This window comes from Athene noctua, chromosome 19, assembly GCF_965140245.1.
Source record: "Athene noctua chromosome 19, bAthNoc1.hap1.1, whole genome shotgun sequence".
Lineage (NCBI taxonomy): Eukaryota > Metazoa > Chordata > Aves > Strigiformes > Strigidae > Athene > Athene noctua.
In genome coordinates, this window is record NC_134055.1 from 1,378,279 (window position 1) to 1,395,496 (window position 17,218).

The following is a 17,218-nucleotide window of genomic DNA, read 5'->3' on the forward strand; positions in this document are numbered from 1 at the left end:
CCAGCCATCTGAGTACAGCTAGTATGGTTTATCTGATTGCTGGTCATACACTTGTGGGTTTGTTTCAGGCTGGAGCCTACAGAAAGCCTTGAAGAGAACCAGCGGAGTCTCTTGCAAATGACAGAAAAATTTTTTCATGCAATCATTAATTCTTCTTCGGAGTTCCCACCACAACTTCGCAGTGTGTGCCATTGTTTATACCAGGTATGCCTGCAATGGTTGCCTGCCCCTAAACTTTGGGTTTTGTTTTTATAATTCTAGTAGTTTGGAGCTTGGTTTGGTAGTGGGTGCATAGTGGGCATTTCTTAAAGGCTGTTTTGAGACGTTTGCTAAATAACAGGAATCTAAATGGTGTTTTAAGACTTGAGTTGACAATCAGGAGGTGACTAAACATTATTTTTTTTTAAGGAGTTGAATCACAGCTAAGAACTCAGACCTAATAAGGCAACAATAATCTCTTCTTCAGCATCTCTATGGGATACGAAAGGTTAACCAGGGAGATAATGGTTATACTTGCTTTTATCAGTTAATTGTGGGCCATTTATAGGGAAGGCAGCAAAAGGGAAAAAAAAAAATCACTGGTGGGTTGAGAAAATACAAAACTGTTTCAAATATAGAAACAGTGTGCTGCTTCACTTTTTATACAGGATCAATTAAATCAGAAATAAAGTTAATTGTCTAAAAGTGTTACGGATCATGCTTTTAATAAGCCTTAACTTTGTGTATAGAATAGCTACTTGTGCAGTTACTGACTCTAGACAGTCTCTGCATAAAAATAGAGGCAATTTCTTCAAGAGCATTTCTCTCAAGTAAATTTTTACAGAAATTTCCTATGAAATGTATTATTTGAGTCATTACTCCAGGAATATTATTTAGTTCTCTATTACAGGTGGGCACTTTCTGCCTTTGATAGAAAAGCAGGTTAAAAAGGGTGTAAGATGCTCATAAGAAAAAACCTGTATGATGTTCAGCAGGACCACAGGAGTTACAAGTCCTGAATTTTAGAAACTGGGTTGAAACTGAATATAATGGAAGGCCGTAGATGTACAAAATGCTGCTGGCTGTATGCTGTAGAGAGTCGTTTGTGTTTAAGGGTGCTTTCCTAAAGATCATTTGTGGGTGAGGTCACGACCCTGCATCATTCAGGCTTTATTCTGATCCTGCTCTGTCCTGTCTCGTGATTGTGTTCTGGCAGAGGAGTGAGAGCTGTAAGGAAGCCCTTAGCTTGTGTCGGGAAGGAGACCCACTGCCACAGGATTTGGTAAATCGCGTCAGCCCTGTAACTGGGGTGCTGCAGGTGCTCCGTGCTCCTGAGGTAGAACGACAGCAGGAGTATGGTTCGGTCTGTGATGTAAAACATCTTCCCCTCTGCTGTGGGCATCAGGTTCTGATGAAGGTACTTGTTGCCCACCAGAGGCCTGGAGCACGTTACTGTACACAAAGGGCTGCTGTGCTTTGGTTAAGCAGCTGACCAAGCGCTTTGCAAACAGAGTATTCAGAAATTCAGCAGGTAAATTGGAGGAAGAGAACTTGGAAGAGACAGATTCATAGAGTTCTGCTAATGAGGCAAATTACAGAGACTGACATTTGTTCGTGGCTAAAGCTTTAGTGCTGTCACACAAGCCTGAGGAAGTTCCCAGGCTGGGACCACGCTCTTCCTGCTTGTTTCTGGTACCATTTACAAAAGATGTTTAAGAGGAGGAGCCTTCCCGAGTGCTGCTCTCCCCTGCGGAGTAAGTTCCGCTGTGGCGGTTCCCTCCAGCAGGGTGCTGAGCCCAGGGTGCTTACGGGTCTTTGTGTGCTTCTGAGGGATTTGGCTGCTGCGAAAAATTCCAGTGGGGGATCCTCCTGCTGCCTTTAGGGCTCGTAGAAATACCCTTTCCAGTCCTGCTGGGGGACTCTCACAGGAGCGGGCACGGCAGAGCCTTGGAGCTGTGGTCTCGGTTAGGTGGTGTGGAAGAGCTACTCCGGGCCTCTCAGCTGTGGAGTCTGTAGCTCAGGTCTGAAGTAAAGCAAAGAGAATAGATTTTTCTGAGCTGTGCAAACTAATTATCAGTAATAAAAAATCCTACGCAGTGTGGTCTAGTCGTATCTTTACAGTGAATGCTGTATGAATAAATGCGAGTGCTGCCATTCTCAGAACCTGAAGTGAGAAACAGTGAGTTGTGTGTTGGGTGGACCTTGGGCTGTTGCTGTGAGCTGTTGCCCTGAATTAGCCATGCAAATGTGTGCCTTTGTTTCTGCTACACCAGCTTCTGTAAACAGCTTCTGAAGTCATCGGCTTCTCTTTCTGACAGTGGTTGTATTCAGGTTGGTGTGAGGTGGTTTGGGTTTTTTTTTTTCTGGCTTGTTTTTTTTTAAATTGGGAACCGAGGGGGACAGGTTGGTTTTCTTCAAGTTCACAGGGCCACAGTCTCACCAACACTGACTGGGAGTGTATTTGGGTGTTACTGAAAATGTCACACACAGCCTCGATTGTTGCTTCCATTATTTGACGTTACAGAGTCCTACATCTTCTCCTACAATTTCTTTTATATGCTGTTACTAGGATGTATCAGATTTATTTGCATTTCAGTGACACACTGCTAGAAATTATTTCTGTGCAAAGCCTTTTTAATTCCTACGTGAAATGGAATTACTAAAATGGACTCACCAGTGGGCATTGTCAGAGATGCTCCTATGGAAGCGTATCAAGGCTATTTGCTTTATTCTTGTCTTTACTTTTTTTTTTTGGTAACGAGTAGTTTTTTTCTGAAAGAGATGATTTACTGGCAAAATGTGCAAGACGTTTTAACTGATACTCAGCATCAACATTTAATACTTTTGACTCTTTCTAGCAACACCTGTATTTGTGTACAAATGTTTGTTCATCACAAATGGTGTCGTTATTCTGTGCTTTCAAATTCCAGAGTGTTTTGAAGAGTCTGGTCTTTATCTGAAAGAAAGTACAATTAAAATCTGAATTTTGGGGGGGTATTATTCCATTTTTATCATAAGAACCAAACGGGTGATTTTTGTAAGGTAACTTCATTTTTCACAAGGTGAATGTGTTCCATCCCAAGCAATAGTGTAAATGAGACTGAATTTTGCAGCGTCTTTTTGTGCTTAAACTGAGTGGGTGTGCAAAAGCTACTCATCAGGTGTGGTCGGTAAATGATTTCTAGCTGTTTTTAATCAATGTAGCAACATAATGGAAATGGTGTATTTAGTTGGACGTTGGGGTCTGCTCTGGCAGGTGTTTCTGTTACTGGGACAGATTCTCCCTTGCTGGTTTTCAGGTAACGTATGTTCAGGAGTGTTACATGGTCACCAACAAGCCTAATCAAAGTAACTCATACGAATAATTTGGGCTGGCTATTTCATAAAAACCACACAAACATGTGTGATTTTCGTAGAGAGAGCTGGAACTTTTACTCGCTTTCAGTGCAGCAGCCTGATGCATGGAGTCTGCGGCTGCTTCGGAACTGACTCTGTAGAACTTACACAAAGTCAGAAATTTGGCAGAGGCACCACGGGTTAAATATCAGCAGGGCCTGCACAGATTTGAACTATTTCAGTTTAGCTTGGTTAGCAGAGTGGCTTTTACTGACTGGTTTTGGGGTTTAGGTTTTTTTTTTTTGCTTTTTACTCTTCTCCCGTTCTTAAGTTGCAGAAATTCTCCTCCGGTCCCGGTTTGTGTGACACCCTAAAGACTGTTTGAACTGTGGGGGCACGCTTGCTCTCAGACTGCCGAATGCTGCCAGCTTTCCGTTGATGCAGCTCCGGGCGTGGCTGTAGGGCCTGTCGGGGATGGGAGTTTGGGGTTCCAGGTGACGGGAGGCCGCGGGAGCGAGCCCCGGGAGCCGCCTCGGCGCGGGCTGTTGCGCGGCGCCTCCGCTCACACCCCCCGGGAGACAGGAGAGAGCCTGATGCCTCTTGGTGGGTCCCTCTGCCTGTAGATGAAGTGCCGAAATAAGCACAACCAAGTCAGATGTTTTGACTTGGAAATCCGTAATAAATTCACGTAGACCCACTGGCTTTTTTTTTTTTTTTTTCTTCCTTTTTCCACAGAGTGTTTTATGGCAGTGTTTAGCTATCAGAGTAGTAATAACCATGGTGATTCACAGATCTAACTAAATTGAAGGACACACAGAGAAACATTGGGAAGATTTAAAACTCTAAATTTACTTAAAAAGTAATATGTGTTTCAAAGGTATAACACTTTACTATTTTTACTATTAAAATTATTTGGGGATGGTGAAATACATTTGAAAGCTGAATATACCATTCAACGCCCAATACTGTGTACTATGAGCACATTAATGCGGTTTGACTTTTAATCTAGCCAGAAATAGTAGAAATGATTGAAACGCAACATTTGCTTGTGTTGTATTTAGTGCTTTGTAAATAAGTTGTAATAAAATTGCGGAATAAAAACTCCATCATCAGTCTTTAGTTTATATATTTCATTTTCCGTTGATTATGTTTGTTACATTTTACTGTGTAATTTATGTACAAGTCAACATTGGTTTTTTTGTTGCTGTATGTAGTTGGTGCTGTGACTTGTTTGTGCTCATCTCTGTTCTGTAGGCAACTTGCCACTCTCTACTGAATAAAGCTACCGTAAAAGAAAAAAAGGAAAACAAAAAATCAGTAAGTTTGGAGACCTTTTTATTAGCCATTTCTTTCGAAGCACAACAGAAATCTTTTGCTGTTTGTTCAAAACATCTTCACTTCAGTCTATTTGACCTCACTGTAAAATCATTCTACTAATTCTGGCACAAAATAGCTTTCATTTCAATTAACACTGGAATTAAGTTATATTTAAAATATTCTCTGTGTGCCTATTTGAGTAAACAAAAGACATTTTTAACATTACTGCTTAGTATGTAATGCTCTGATTCTTCTACCCTTGCCACCATCTTCAAATTAAAAAAAAAAAATAAATGCGGAAGAAAAATGTTTCCTTTGGTTTTGGGGAAAATCTGAGACTGTTTAGCTGTTTTAACACTCTGGCAGATAACTTGACTTCAGTTTGCATCCTGGGAAAAGAACAATTAATATATATGAGTTACTGAAAAGAGGCTTATATGATTTGTTTCTGATATATTTTCTTTTGTTTGCCTTGTGACTAAGCAATAAAATTTAGCACTTCATTTACTGAGAAAAGCAATTTCCCATTTTAAGTAAGCTGTGTTAAAGAGTTTAGATAGATAGATTGTGATGAAATGGTGTCATTAAAAGTTAAGACTTACCCTTTTCTTTGACAGTGACCTCAACTGGAAATTTAGACTTTTATTAAATACTCCCTTATTTTTTGCTGTAACTGAGCACAATAATAATCATGTTTAAATGCAAAATCTGTGTGCAAACTAGTATTTTACAAGAAAATATCAGTAATTGCATCACAAGGTAACCGAATGATGTTGCTACTGAACCAAAGTGATTCTTGATATACTATGTATGGACTAATGGCTTTAACTGTTTGAAGAGACGTGATTTGAGATTGCAGTAGTTAAGTTTTGAAGTATTTTAGTAAAATGGGGTTTGTTTTTTATTTTAAACAATATAACTTAAAATACAAAGCTTGCTAATTTGTTCTGTGAAAAGGTAGAATCTGACTTGTTTTGGTTAACCATTGTTACTCATAAGAAAATACACGTAGGTATGGAATCTTTATAGAATCACATGTAGCATATTGAAGAATTCTATTTTTGTCAGGGAGCTTTATCTTTAATTTTTTAAAGTCAAATAAAAGATATCTAGAGAATAGACTATCCTCTTAGTAATACATAGTTGATTTCCTAAAAAGAAAGATTTCTTCTTTCTTACAACATTTTCAGAATTTTCTTCTTTTTTTTCTTAGATAGCAAAGAACAGTATTTTAAACCTGTAGTTCTTACAGGAAATTCCTGCTAATTGATCTTGGACGGTGTATGTACAGGCAGAGAAGAACACTGGCCACTCAGCTCTGGCTCATTCTGTCTTTCCTCCTTCGGCAAACCTGTTGAGATGTGATGGTTCTGAAGAGTATTTCTACAAATAGTTCCTTCCCGCAAATTTAAAATTACTCCTGAAACTTTACAGCTTAAGTCTTATTGCTGGAGAGGCTCTTTTGATCAATAGTGAAATTATAAATACACAAATAGAAGACCCATTAATTTAAACAGAATTATCTGTATTTGATGGGAAGACTGTGCACACCTGGGTACAGACATACGGCATTTGTCCGCTTTACTGTCAGTGGCAGGGTCCTGGAATTAAGTGGTCAGTACATCTGAAATAAACCCTCTTACCTTTGTCCAGGAGCTATTGTAGCAATGTCACCTTGGCCTGAAAGTTTGTACCAAGGCCGAAGTAAAGCCAGGCAGTGCCTGAGCGCCCCCCCGCCCCTTCCTGGGGTCCCTCCCGTTCCTGCTTGTCCCGTCAAGGCGAGAGACTCGTACTCAGATGTATTGAGCTTGATTCGTATGGAAAGAATGCTTAAAGTTGGATTACCATACAAGGCTTTTCTCAGCTTGCTTTCCCTTTCCTTTAATGCAAAAATATTCTTTATAATTCTCAACTTCGTAGGTGGTTAGTCAGCGGTTTCCTCAGAACAGCATTGGCGCCGTCGGGAGTGCGATGTTCCTTCGGTTCATCAACCCCGCGATTGTCTCCCCTTACGAGGCAGGGATTTTAGATAAAAAGCCTCCGCCAAGAATTGAAAGGGGATTGAAACTGATGTCAAAGGTGAATCAGTAAATGTTTTCGTCTTCTACCTGATTTAGTTCTGTTCTTTGACTAATATGAGAAAGTTTAGGTAAACTTGTATTTTTTTTGTAGCAACACTCATGTTTATTTAAAACGCGGTTTCCCTGCTGTGTTTATACATCGTGGTGTTAATGTTATAGCTCACAGCAGTGTAAGTATGGGGAAATCTGGATGGAAAAAAACCTGCCAGAATAATGTATAAGATAGCAGAATGCCTTTTGGCTCTTCACTTGAACTTCTAACCTTACCTGAAACCAATCAAAGAAACCGATGCTACTTTGAGCGTAGTGGGACTAATGGCAGCCAGACACTAAGTTCATACTGTCACTAAAGAAGGGTTTTTTTTTTCCTATCTTTAATCTTATTTGATATTATTTCCTATAAAAATTTAACAAATTTAACGACGGCATACAAATTCTGTAACCTGTGCATATTATCCCTTTCAAATGTTGAGAAAATATAGTTTTCTTCACATATGCATACACTATTGCTTCTCCATGGCTGTAATTTCCAGGAGAAATAGTTAACATTTAATAAGTGATGGTTTTGAAAGCTGATTTATTTTCCTGGTCTAAACCCTAAAAAACTTCACAAATAAGAGAAGTCATTTTCTAGTGTTTAAAAGTATGTGAAAGTAAGTATTTTGAAAGTGAACATACTTTGAGTTAGTTGGCTTACTGGCCTTTTTTTGTCTTGAGGCTTCACAACAAGTTAATATTTCTGTCGGGGAAGTTACGCTGACTACCATAACAGTTAATACATTAAACCTTTATGTGTCTTTACCATCTTTTTATAATTCAGATACTTCAGAGTATTGCCAACCACGTCCTGTTTACAAAAGAAGAACATATGCGGCCTTTTAATGATTTTGTAAAAAGCAATTTTGATGCAGCACGAAGGTAGGCCCTTTGGAAACTTGCACAGAGTCTGTGTCGTGTGAAGAGTAAGCGGAGAATGTTCTTACAGCCTTTTAACTTACATTGAGTCCCCTCGGCAGATTGCCCTCCCGCGCTGACAGTTATTACTGGTTTTGGACTCTAGGTTTTTCCTTGATATTGCGTCTGATTGCCCAGCTAGTGACACTGTCAATCACAGCCTGTCCTTCATCAGCGATGGCAACGTTCTCGCTTTGCACCGGTTGCTCTGGAACAACCAGGAGAAGATTGGCCAGTACCTCTCCAGCAACAGGTAAGACTTCCGAAATATTATAAAGAAGGGAGTTGCTGATGGGAAATGAATATTTGGAAACAATTTCAGATGCTTTTGTTGTTATTACTGAGAAGAATATCACGGCTGAATGATCTTATATTTGGGAACTTTTGTCTTCTTGACAAGCCATTCTTGGGAACCTGCCGAGCGTCTTTGCTGCCTGCTTCACTGCCAGCCTTCTGTGCAAGTGTATAGTTGTCTTATCTTTTGTAAACTGTGTGGGTAGCAAACATTTCTCTTATTTCTTCATTGAACATTTTTTTAATTTAAAAAAAGAAAACGCAGCATGTTCCAGGTAAGGAAGGGTAGCGGGCAAAGACCCCTGGGATTGCTGAGTAAAGAAGGACTTTTAAGTAATACGCTGTTTCTAGGGACCACAAGGCTGTTGGAAGACGACCTTTTGACAAGATGGCTACTCTCCTTGCCTATCTGGGTCCTCCTGAGCACAAACCCGTAGCAGACACCCATTGGTCCAGCTTAAATCTCACTAGTTCCAAATTTGAAGAATTCATGACAAGGTAATGAGGTTATGATGGAGGGGACACATTCTGGGGGTTTCCAGACTTTGGCATGTAAGGAGCGTAAGTAGTTATTAAGACTCCAGCTTCCGTTTTGAAGGGAAGTTTAAAAATCTGGGTCTACAAATACATTTTAGGTTTCTGAGTAAATTTTAATTTCAAAACTTAAATTGAAATCTGGAGACAGCAGTAACCTTTGTGATTTAACGAAGGTTCAAGATTGTATGAACGTAAAACTTTTGCTTAAAGATGCAAATAAAGAGGGTTTGGGGGGTTTTTGAAAGGCAGTTGTGAAAAGTTGATGTCTATGTACTGCTTTTTAGGCATCAGGTACATGAAAAAGAGGAGTTCAAAGCGCTGAAAACATTAAATATTTTCTACCAAGCTGGGACATCGAAAGCTGGCAATCCTGTTTTCTACTACATTGCTCGGCGGTAAGGAAACTTTCACCTTCCCTGTCTGAAATAAACATGTCAAATCAAAAGTATCGACTGTATATAAGAAAGGGACACCAACTTCATAACAAACAAGAATCTGAAAATAGCGTATTTGTCAAACTTTGGTGACAGTATTTTTTAATTGAGTTGTTTCCTAAAGCAGAACTGTCATCGTTTTTCCAGCCAGGAGTATGTGAGTTATCTGTGGAAAAATACTTAAAATGTTAAATACATTTAATTAATTTTTCACTGTCTCAAGTAAAATACATCTACACCACATCACTGTCAACCTGTTAGCAGTGATTTTAGCATCTTCATTTTCTGAAGCATGAGTAACAAGCTAAAACACGGGATAACGTTGCTTTAAATAATCTCTATATTCCATTTAAAAGAGTAATACAGGTATTTAGAAGTTTCATACATAGTCAGGACATAATGTTGCTTCAGTTTCACCATTATGTTTGAAGTGACAACAACACCGTGTTTTTGGAAGTGATTGAGTTCTGTGGAAATAGCACTAAAGTAATAAGAAAAGCAGATGTTGATGTGTGAACTTTGCAAAAGACTGGTTTTTTCCAATGAGACAAAATTTTGAAAGTTCTAAGTCTTCCCTACTTGGAAAACAGTGATTCATAATAATAAGTAAAATGTGCAGCAGTATTGAAGAATTTGGGAATAATATTCCAAGATCAGTATTAGTCAGTTTAGGGTTAAATAAGTTACAATTCTCTGTCTTTAAAAAATCCCCAAAACCCAAACCAACAACAGAAAAACCCCCAAACAAGCTAGTCTTATTTAAGTTAGTGTTTGCAGTCTTAAAGCTGCAACTGGGGTAATAATATAACTGAAACTTGGTATTTCAATCTAGTTATTAAGTGACTGCACTGTAACCCCCTGGAGGAGAGCATATTCCAACAGTTTCCTAGTCATGACCCTCGTGAATAAGGTCAGTCTTTCTAAGAGAAGGAAAATCGTTGTGCTCACACCCAAGTGCCCTCAAGGACAGAACTGTAGAGATGAGGCCGGAGCTCTTGCACCTCTCCCCTGGGCTGCGGTGCTGGTGAGGCGCAGGGGGGTGGCGGGGGCCCCCCGCTGGCTCTGGCACTGCCCCCCAGGTGGGTGAAGTCCCCGGGAGCGGGGGTCCTGCCGTCAGCCTGGCGCCTGGGGGTGCTCACAGGTCCTCTCCGGGTGCCCCTGGTCGGGTTGTTGCCGATGCCTTTGGGTTTGGCTTCTGGTGCCGGTGCCCGCGTGGGTTTTGCTGGTGGCAGCTGGGCTCGTGCGGGCGGAGCCGCCGGTGGCCCGGGGCTGGTGGAGCTCACGCGGACGCTTTGGTGCTGCTGGGCTGCTTGTTTGCTGCCCGTGGGGTGGCTGCTGCACCAGTGGGGGGCTTGCTGGGGGTACCCTTGTGCTGCTCCGTGCGCGGGCAGGGCTGGTGGTGCTCCCGGGGAGCTCTGCGGGGGCCGGGCTGGAGGAGAAACCTCTGCTGGTGGTGCTGGTGGTGCTGGTGCTGCCCCGGGGGGGCTCCCCTGCTGCTCCTGGGGCCGTGGTGGCAGTTTCAGTGATGGTGCCACCTCCTGCAAAAAGTACCATCGTGATCCGAGTGGGGAACCTTCTGCTGACCATTTGTAAGAATGAGAACAAGCAGAGGAAACCGCTTCTTTAGCAGCATCTTCTGTTTGCATTCAGCAGTTTAGTCAATACGCATCTGCAAGCGAGGCATTCTGCAAATTTACATATTTCTAATGAAAATCATACCCAGCAGGCATGTTCAGATTTTTTTCAGTTAAAATGTTAGATCCTTAAGTTTATTAATTTTCGTAGTTTTTCATTGTTTTCAGCAGTGCTTTTTACTCTGTAGTTTGTTACAAGCTTCCTTTCCTAGAAAATCTGTCCTGTTATCCCATGTGACTTGTCACTTCCCCTCAGAAATTTTCAAAATGGCAAAATTTGGAACATTTTCAAAAATTGGAAGATTTTATTGTTTTACTAGTGGATAACGAACATACGTTATTCCAAATTCAGGTTGGAGGCTAAAAAATGAGCAAGATTGGAAGAACCTGTCCAAATATAACCTCTAAATTGGTAGTTGAATTCTGCTACTTAAATATGGTTCCCTAGCCAGGATGAAATTAGAGATCCAGCAAATGAATGTATCTGTTCACATTTCTTTTATTATGTTTTTGATTTTCAGAGCAACAAACAAACAAAACTTCTGTTCAGTATCAATGTGAAAGGTAAAATAAATTTCAAAACTGTTTCCTTCTTCTGGAATTTTGTACAGGCGTGCCAGAGGGTTTTTTTCGTGCTTTAAAAAAAACAGCAGAAACCACTTGCTTCCAAGCTGGTAATGTAAGGAGGAAATGCTTACATTCTCTTAAATTTGTTGCTGTGAAAGTTCTCAAACGCTTGCTTCACTGGTAGCTCTGAGGAAGACTTTATGTGTAAGGCAGTCCAAAGGTGGAATTGAAAAGGAAGTGTAATAGGGCTGATCTGGAGGTAATGTTGATGTGAATGGGAGTCAAGTGCCCCTGCTTTTCGTCAGTTCTACACTTAATGAATCTGTAAGCTCATGCTAATTGAAGGAATACTAAATAACACAAAGAAAGTCTCATTACACAGAATAGGTAAGAATACAAAATTTCTGAACTGTTTTCCCAATGACTTAGAGCTCTGAAATAGAATTTGTACGAGAGAACGTGGTTGTCTAGGTCAGCCTTTATCTGTCCCTTCTTTTTGCTTGGGAAATTGCCTTCCTTTAACTTGACCCCTTTTCTGCATTTTCAACACCCTTGGCTCTTTGGATGGAGTGGAGGAAAACAAGATAAGTAATACCACTTAGCTTCTGTCTTAATTTTCTGTCCTCAAAAGCCGTACCGCACTTCTCTGCCCTCTTTAAAGTCTTTGAGTCACCTTTGAGCCTGTTGTGTTGACTGAAGTGGGCCTTTATAACATGGCCGTGCAGTAATTAACTAGTATTAAACTATCATGTGTATCTTTCACATTTTACAACCAGATGGTTGAAAAGAGGGGTAGCTTCTGGAAGTTCTCCTTTTGGAATATTAGTGATGGTTGTCAAAGCAAAACCAAAATCATTTTGTTTTCAGTGAGACATGTATCTGCATATCTAGTATCTAATGTTGTTTTCTGTTTTTCAGAAAACATTGAACAGCACGTGACTTGTAGAGTGACTTTACTGGGGTATCTGAATGTTCCGTGTAATTCTGTGCTAGGAAGAGATTTACTGAATCTTAAGTTTGAGCACTGCATTTCTGCGAGGCAGTAGAAAAAAACATTAGCGATGCTATAAAGGTTCAAAGGGGATGCAGAATAGACAGTAAAGGGAGTGTATACAGTGCTGAAGCTGAAATTATTTGGACTGCCTTCCCTTTGTTTACAAGTTGATTTTTTCCTAGAGATTCCTGACATTAGATCTGCACACAGAGTTTTGCAAGTTTAACTAAGGACGCGTTTTTAAATGCTGTATTTTGTATGGGACTAACTCACTGTGAACACTTAAATTACATATCCTTGGATTATGACTTTTTGCTGAAGTTGATTTCCGCAAAGGCTTAAAAAAGGATATGTACTCATGGACAGCATGTATCAGCTTAAATAAATGTTTTTTTAAAAGGATGCTGATCGTTGTAGACAACGTAACCTTATGCAGTTGAATCTCTGAAGAGTTTATGGTGTGTTATGTCCAGACCCCTTCTCAAGGAGTTGTACTGCTGTCATGAGAAAAGACTGATCATGAAAATTCAGGAATAAAAATAGACGTTTGGAAACTCAATTTTTCTCCCTGTTGTTGTGTTTATTCTCTGTTGTAATGGAGCAAGCTTGAAAAGTTGTCAGACTATTGCAAATTAGGAGCGTCAGCTGGAGTAATTTGTTCTGCCTGCTCCCACCTGCATTTCCTTTCTTCCCCTCAATTCCATCAAAGTCATTTCAGGGACCGTTTTTCTGAGACGCGTGCAAATATGTATCACGAGACAAAATGTCTTCTCTTTAGGATAAAGAAAATAAGTAGAATATATACTTTCAGGAATACTTCAACTTTGTAAGATACCTTGTGCTTTTCTAAGGCAAACATTGGGGTAGTGGGGTCCCCCCACATCTTTCATGAGTTATGTGGAATATACAACAACAAAAGTATTAATATATTAATATTTCCAAGTGCTGTTGTGTCCCTGCATCGTTAATTTTAGTATGAGTGAGCCTGTTTAAATGAGATGTCTTCTCCCTTTCTTCAGGTGAGATCTGTGGTGGGTATTTGAGGGGAACTTGGAATGCTTGCTCGCTTGATCTGGGGTAGGAGGATGGTATTTCAGTGTCTGCCTCAGTAAGTGTGGTAGCTTTTGCATGCTCAGCAGGAGGACTTAGTTGCAGCGTGGTGAGAAAAGGGATGTTGAGTGTTCCCTTCAGAAGTAAACTGGTGGGTGTTTTTCGCCCTGCTCTGGATTGTTTTCCTTTGAGAGCCACTTGGGCACCAGCGTTAGGAAGCCTTCTGGGAAAGGATTACTTGAAGCCCCTGTGCTAAAGTGAACTCACGTGCTGGAGGCAAAAGGCGTTGGATGGTGAAGGTGCCGTTGCTCCTGTAAGGAGGAGTTTGCTGTAGTGGGACTGGGGGCCCTGACGTGGTCACCGAGGCTCCCGCGCTGCTCCCGCGTGACCGGAGGGTTCGGCAGCCTGCAGGGCTAATGGCTGCCTGACAGGAAGGTATCACGTAAGATTAAATCCCTACGTTGTTACCTTGTCCTGTTCAGACAAGAAATGAAGCATCCAAATGCCAAGAAGAGTGATAGCCTATCTTCAAAACCTCTACGGTGTCTGGCAGTGGTCCACGGCACCCTTGTAATGTATCCTGCGAAGCCTTAACATGCAGCCTGTGTTCCTCATTTGCAGAGCAAGGAATGGTAATTTCATCTGTAAAGGAAGAACTTTCAGAAAGAAATCGTTACAAAAGTGCAACGTGCTTGCTAGGCAGAGATCATTTACCTACTTCTTCTTTAAAAGCAGAAAACCAGAATTATCCACAGCTGGCTAACGTAATAGCAGTGGTGCATCTGTAGGGAAGTTAAGAGGCATAATGGTTGTGACTTACTAATGAGTTCATGTGGAAGTGATCTCAGCAAAAATATGTTATTTATATGCGACAAACTACCTCAGTGTTTTGAGCTGAGGCCTGCAAACTATTGATGTATAAAGTCTGTCATAAATGAAAATGACCTAGTGGTTGTTTTGTGCTTGTTTCAGTATTTGAAACCTTGACACTTCACTGTTAGCTGGTCCAGGTGCAGTGGCATTTTAAGTGTGTTGTTAGAATGTTGGTGAGTAGAAGGACAGTAAGTATTGGTGCATGTTTTTACGGGCATCTGGAGAGGTATTATTGACATATAATAATCTTGTAAACCACAGAGTGCTGAAGGGACATCTCAACTTCTGTGCAGCAGAGAACCTGAAAAGGAGGCAGAAGAGAGCTTCAGCCTTAAGTAGTTGCTTAAAATTAATTCTTGTTTACTGAGGATGAGATACATTACAGCTGACTTGTAATATCTGTGTAAGATACCTGTAAATATTTCTTGGGACTGCATATACTTAGGAAATACATAATTCTCACACAATCAAACACTGATATTGGTGGAAAGGCTGGAGAATTGATTAACCTCTCCTTGGAACTTGATTACACATACCCAGGAATCAAGCTGGAGACAAGTTTACAAAAATACATGATCTGACATTGAAATAGGCTACAGTATGATTCACTTTTCAGCTCGTGTGCTACTTACCACTTGTCCTGAGTGAAGCATACTGTAAGCTCAGAGAATGGTGATAATATCTCTTTGTTATGGGGCAGAATTCTGCATCTAATCCAGTGCAGGTGAATCTGCTTTTCATAATTATGCGTAAGGGCTATTGATGAGAACTATGAGATCTTATGACTGATATCTTCATGCCCTTTACTTGCACATAATTCTCAACTTTTTCTGCTTGCTTCCTTATCTGAGAAAGTATATGATCATTAGCACCATTTAATACTGATTGCAATTTGGGCATGTGCTGTTCCTTGGAAAAAGGTGCCAGCTCAGTGAGTGATGGTACACGGATGTTTGAGAGCAAAACTTTCCCCATCTGGAGAAGCCAGTAATGGGCCCTAATAAAGCTGGTATATAAATAACAAAGGAGGGTGCCACTTGTTTATTGTGTCAGCAGCTACTGTGTGGAACTGTAGTAATCACAGTGTTGTTCTCTTATGGATGCATATTGAATTTGGCTGTGAAACATGTCCACAGGAGAATTTGCCAGTTGAGACAATAGATGTAAAGTTGAAAAAGGAGAATATTAAATAGAAAGCACTGCAAAGTACTTTTTAATCATCAGCTTCCTAGTAGCTGATCACACGCTGAGATTACATAACTTTAGAGTGAAAATGATAGACAAATATTTCATCTTCCGACTTGCCCAGAGTAAGTTATGTCATCTTCATCTTTCTGAACCTTCTTGTATTAACTAGTAGCTGTTCAGACAGCATAAAATTCCTAGAAGGGAAACTTTAGTTCTGTGTAGCTCACTGCTATGTCTGTAATTCTGTTGACATCACTGTGAAACTTTAAAATACCTCTTCTGCATGTAACTGCATTTTAAGCCGTTTTACTTGGCAAAGTACTAGGGGTAGCCGTGACCTTTTATTTAGTAACTGATGTTTAGGATTGTTGAATTCAGCGGAAAGGAGTGGGTGACTAAAAATAAAGCTTGAACATCGGGCAATAGTGGAAGTGAATCCTCTCTCCTAACTGGCCATCTGAAAGCTATTTGGAAGTTTGCTGTGGTGTTTTTCTAATGCTGCTTTACCATCTGCGTGCCCCACCCAGCTGGTGGGTTCAAAAGTCAGCAAACTGTTGGCAGTTGAACTGTGTTTTTGGGGTGAAAAGAGACTAGAAATACAAATGAACTGTAGGATGGGCTCTGATCTCTTGCAGATCCTCTGTTCATGGAGATGATTTCCCTGGTTTTGTGATACTGAGCTCAACAGAAATTCTGGAGTTTTAGTCATTGACGGAGTTACCTGGCAGTTAAACAATCTGAAAAGTTGTCTTCAATAGAATAGCTTTATAAAGGTGTCTCAGGGATTTCTGAGTGAACACAAACCTTAGTTCCTCGAAGGAAGTGCCTGCTGGCCCATAGTGGTCACGGTGCAGGTCAGGTGTGTGTCCCCGTGTTGCGTAAAGGGCTGGTAAGGAGCAGACTGCTGTGTGTTTTACCCGGGTGCGGGGTATGTAATGAAAATACTGTTACACTTGGACATCAGCCTTGTTACGAGGTGGAGTATTGCTTGCCTTTACCTCCCTTTGTATTGCTTGCTTTATCTTCAGCACCTGCCTCCACGGGGCTGCCTTTCCAAACCCGGCAGGTGGGTCTTTGCTCTGGAACGATGCTCTGGCATCTTTTCTGCTAACAGGGATGTGCCTGTGTGGTGCTTATTCGGGGTGTTTGTCTTGTGGTTCTGAGCCAGATGTCATTTTTTCAAGGTGTGAAATGTGGAAAGACTGTGTAGATTCGAGCTAGCAGGATGTCTGAGGGCTTGCAGCAGGCTGGTTTGGTTTTTTTCTTCGGTTGAGTTGTTTTGAGGGGGTTTTTTTTGGTAGTATGAGATCTTGTTGCTAGGGCATTGTTGAGTCATTTTACTGATATATCTGGATCAGTTTATATCCTCCTTGTGCTGTGAAATTTAATTCCTTCTGTCATTTCTCTTCACATTTTGTTTCCTGGGCAACAACCTGACTTCTGAAGCCAGTGCTCTTCTGGTTTTAGTCCCTGTTACTAAAATGATCAATAAATCAATAAATATTGATCCTGAAGTACTGCCATTAAGTTTTAAGCTGATCCCAAACTAATTAATAGGAATACAAACCTCTGAGTTATTGCTTCAGACCGCAGCTGCCCCTACAGCTATTTTAACCTTTCGAAAGCGAGCATATTGCTGTTACAAGGTGTGCTAGACCTTTTTTGAGTATTTTGAATATTGCCCTGAAATTCTAAATAGATATTTTGTAAACAAGAATTTCTTGAGAGTGCATGATTTTGTATTTGTCATGGACTGAATGATCAGCGTGTTTAAAACAGCACAAGCTGGTGCTGCTGTGTTCACGTCCATGCCCATCACTTTTATTTCAATTTGACTGTGCTGTTGCCAAGCAACAAGTGCACGACTCCCACATTTGCCTGCCTACTCGCTGCTCCCTTATCGACTCATCTGTATTCCAGAAAAATACAAGGAAACCTAGATTTCAGTCGGCTTTATGGAAAGCAGTCTGACTAGGAAGC

General features: G+C 40.7%; 1 protein-coding gene across 9 annotated transcripts in view; it reads left to right on the forward strand.

Annotated features, from left to right (window-relative positions):
• NF1 (neurofibromin 1) overlaps nucleotides 1-17,218 on the forward strand; it is a 98,116-nt gene that overhangs the window by 38,912 nt on the left and 41,986 nt on the right. For 7 of the 9 annotated variants that reach the window (XM_074922898.1, XM_074922902.1, XM_074922899.1 and 4 more), the window contains 7 exons: nucleotides 69-204; nucleotides 4,570-4,632; nucleotides 6,553-6,711; nucleotides 7,534-7,631; nucleotides 7,774-7,920; nucleotides 8,313-8,459; nucleotides 8,783-8,893. In XM_074922898.1, the coding sequence (XP_074778999.1) occupies nucleotides 69-204; nucleotides 4,570-4,632; nucleotides 6,553-6,711; nucleotides 7,534-7,631; nucleotides 7,774-7,920; nucleotides 8,313-8,459; nucleotides 8,783-8,893 (861 nt within the window). The remainder of the gene's footprint in view (nucleotides 1-68; nucleotides 205-4,569; nucleotides 4,633-6,552; nucleotides 6,712-7,533; nucleotides 7,632-7,773; nucleotides 7,921-8,312; nucleotides 8,460-8,782; nucleotides 8,894-17,218) is intronic. The other 2 variants (XM_074922903.1, XM_074922907.1) reach the window with 1 other exon arrangement.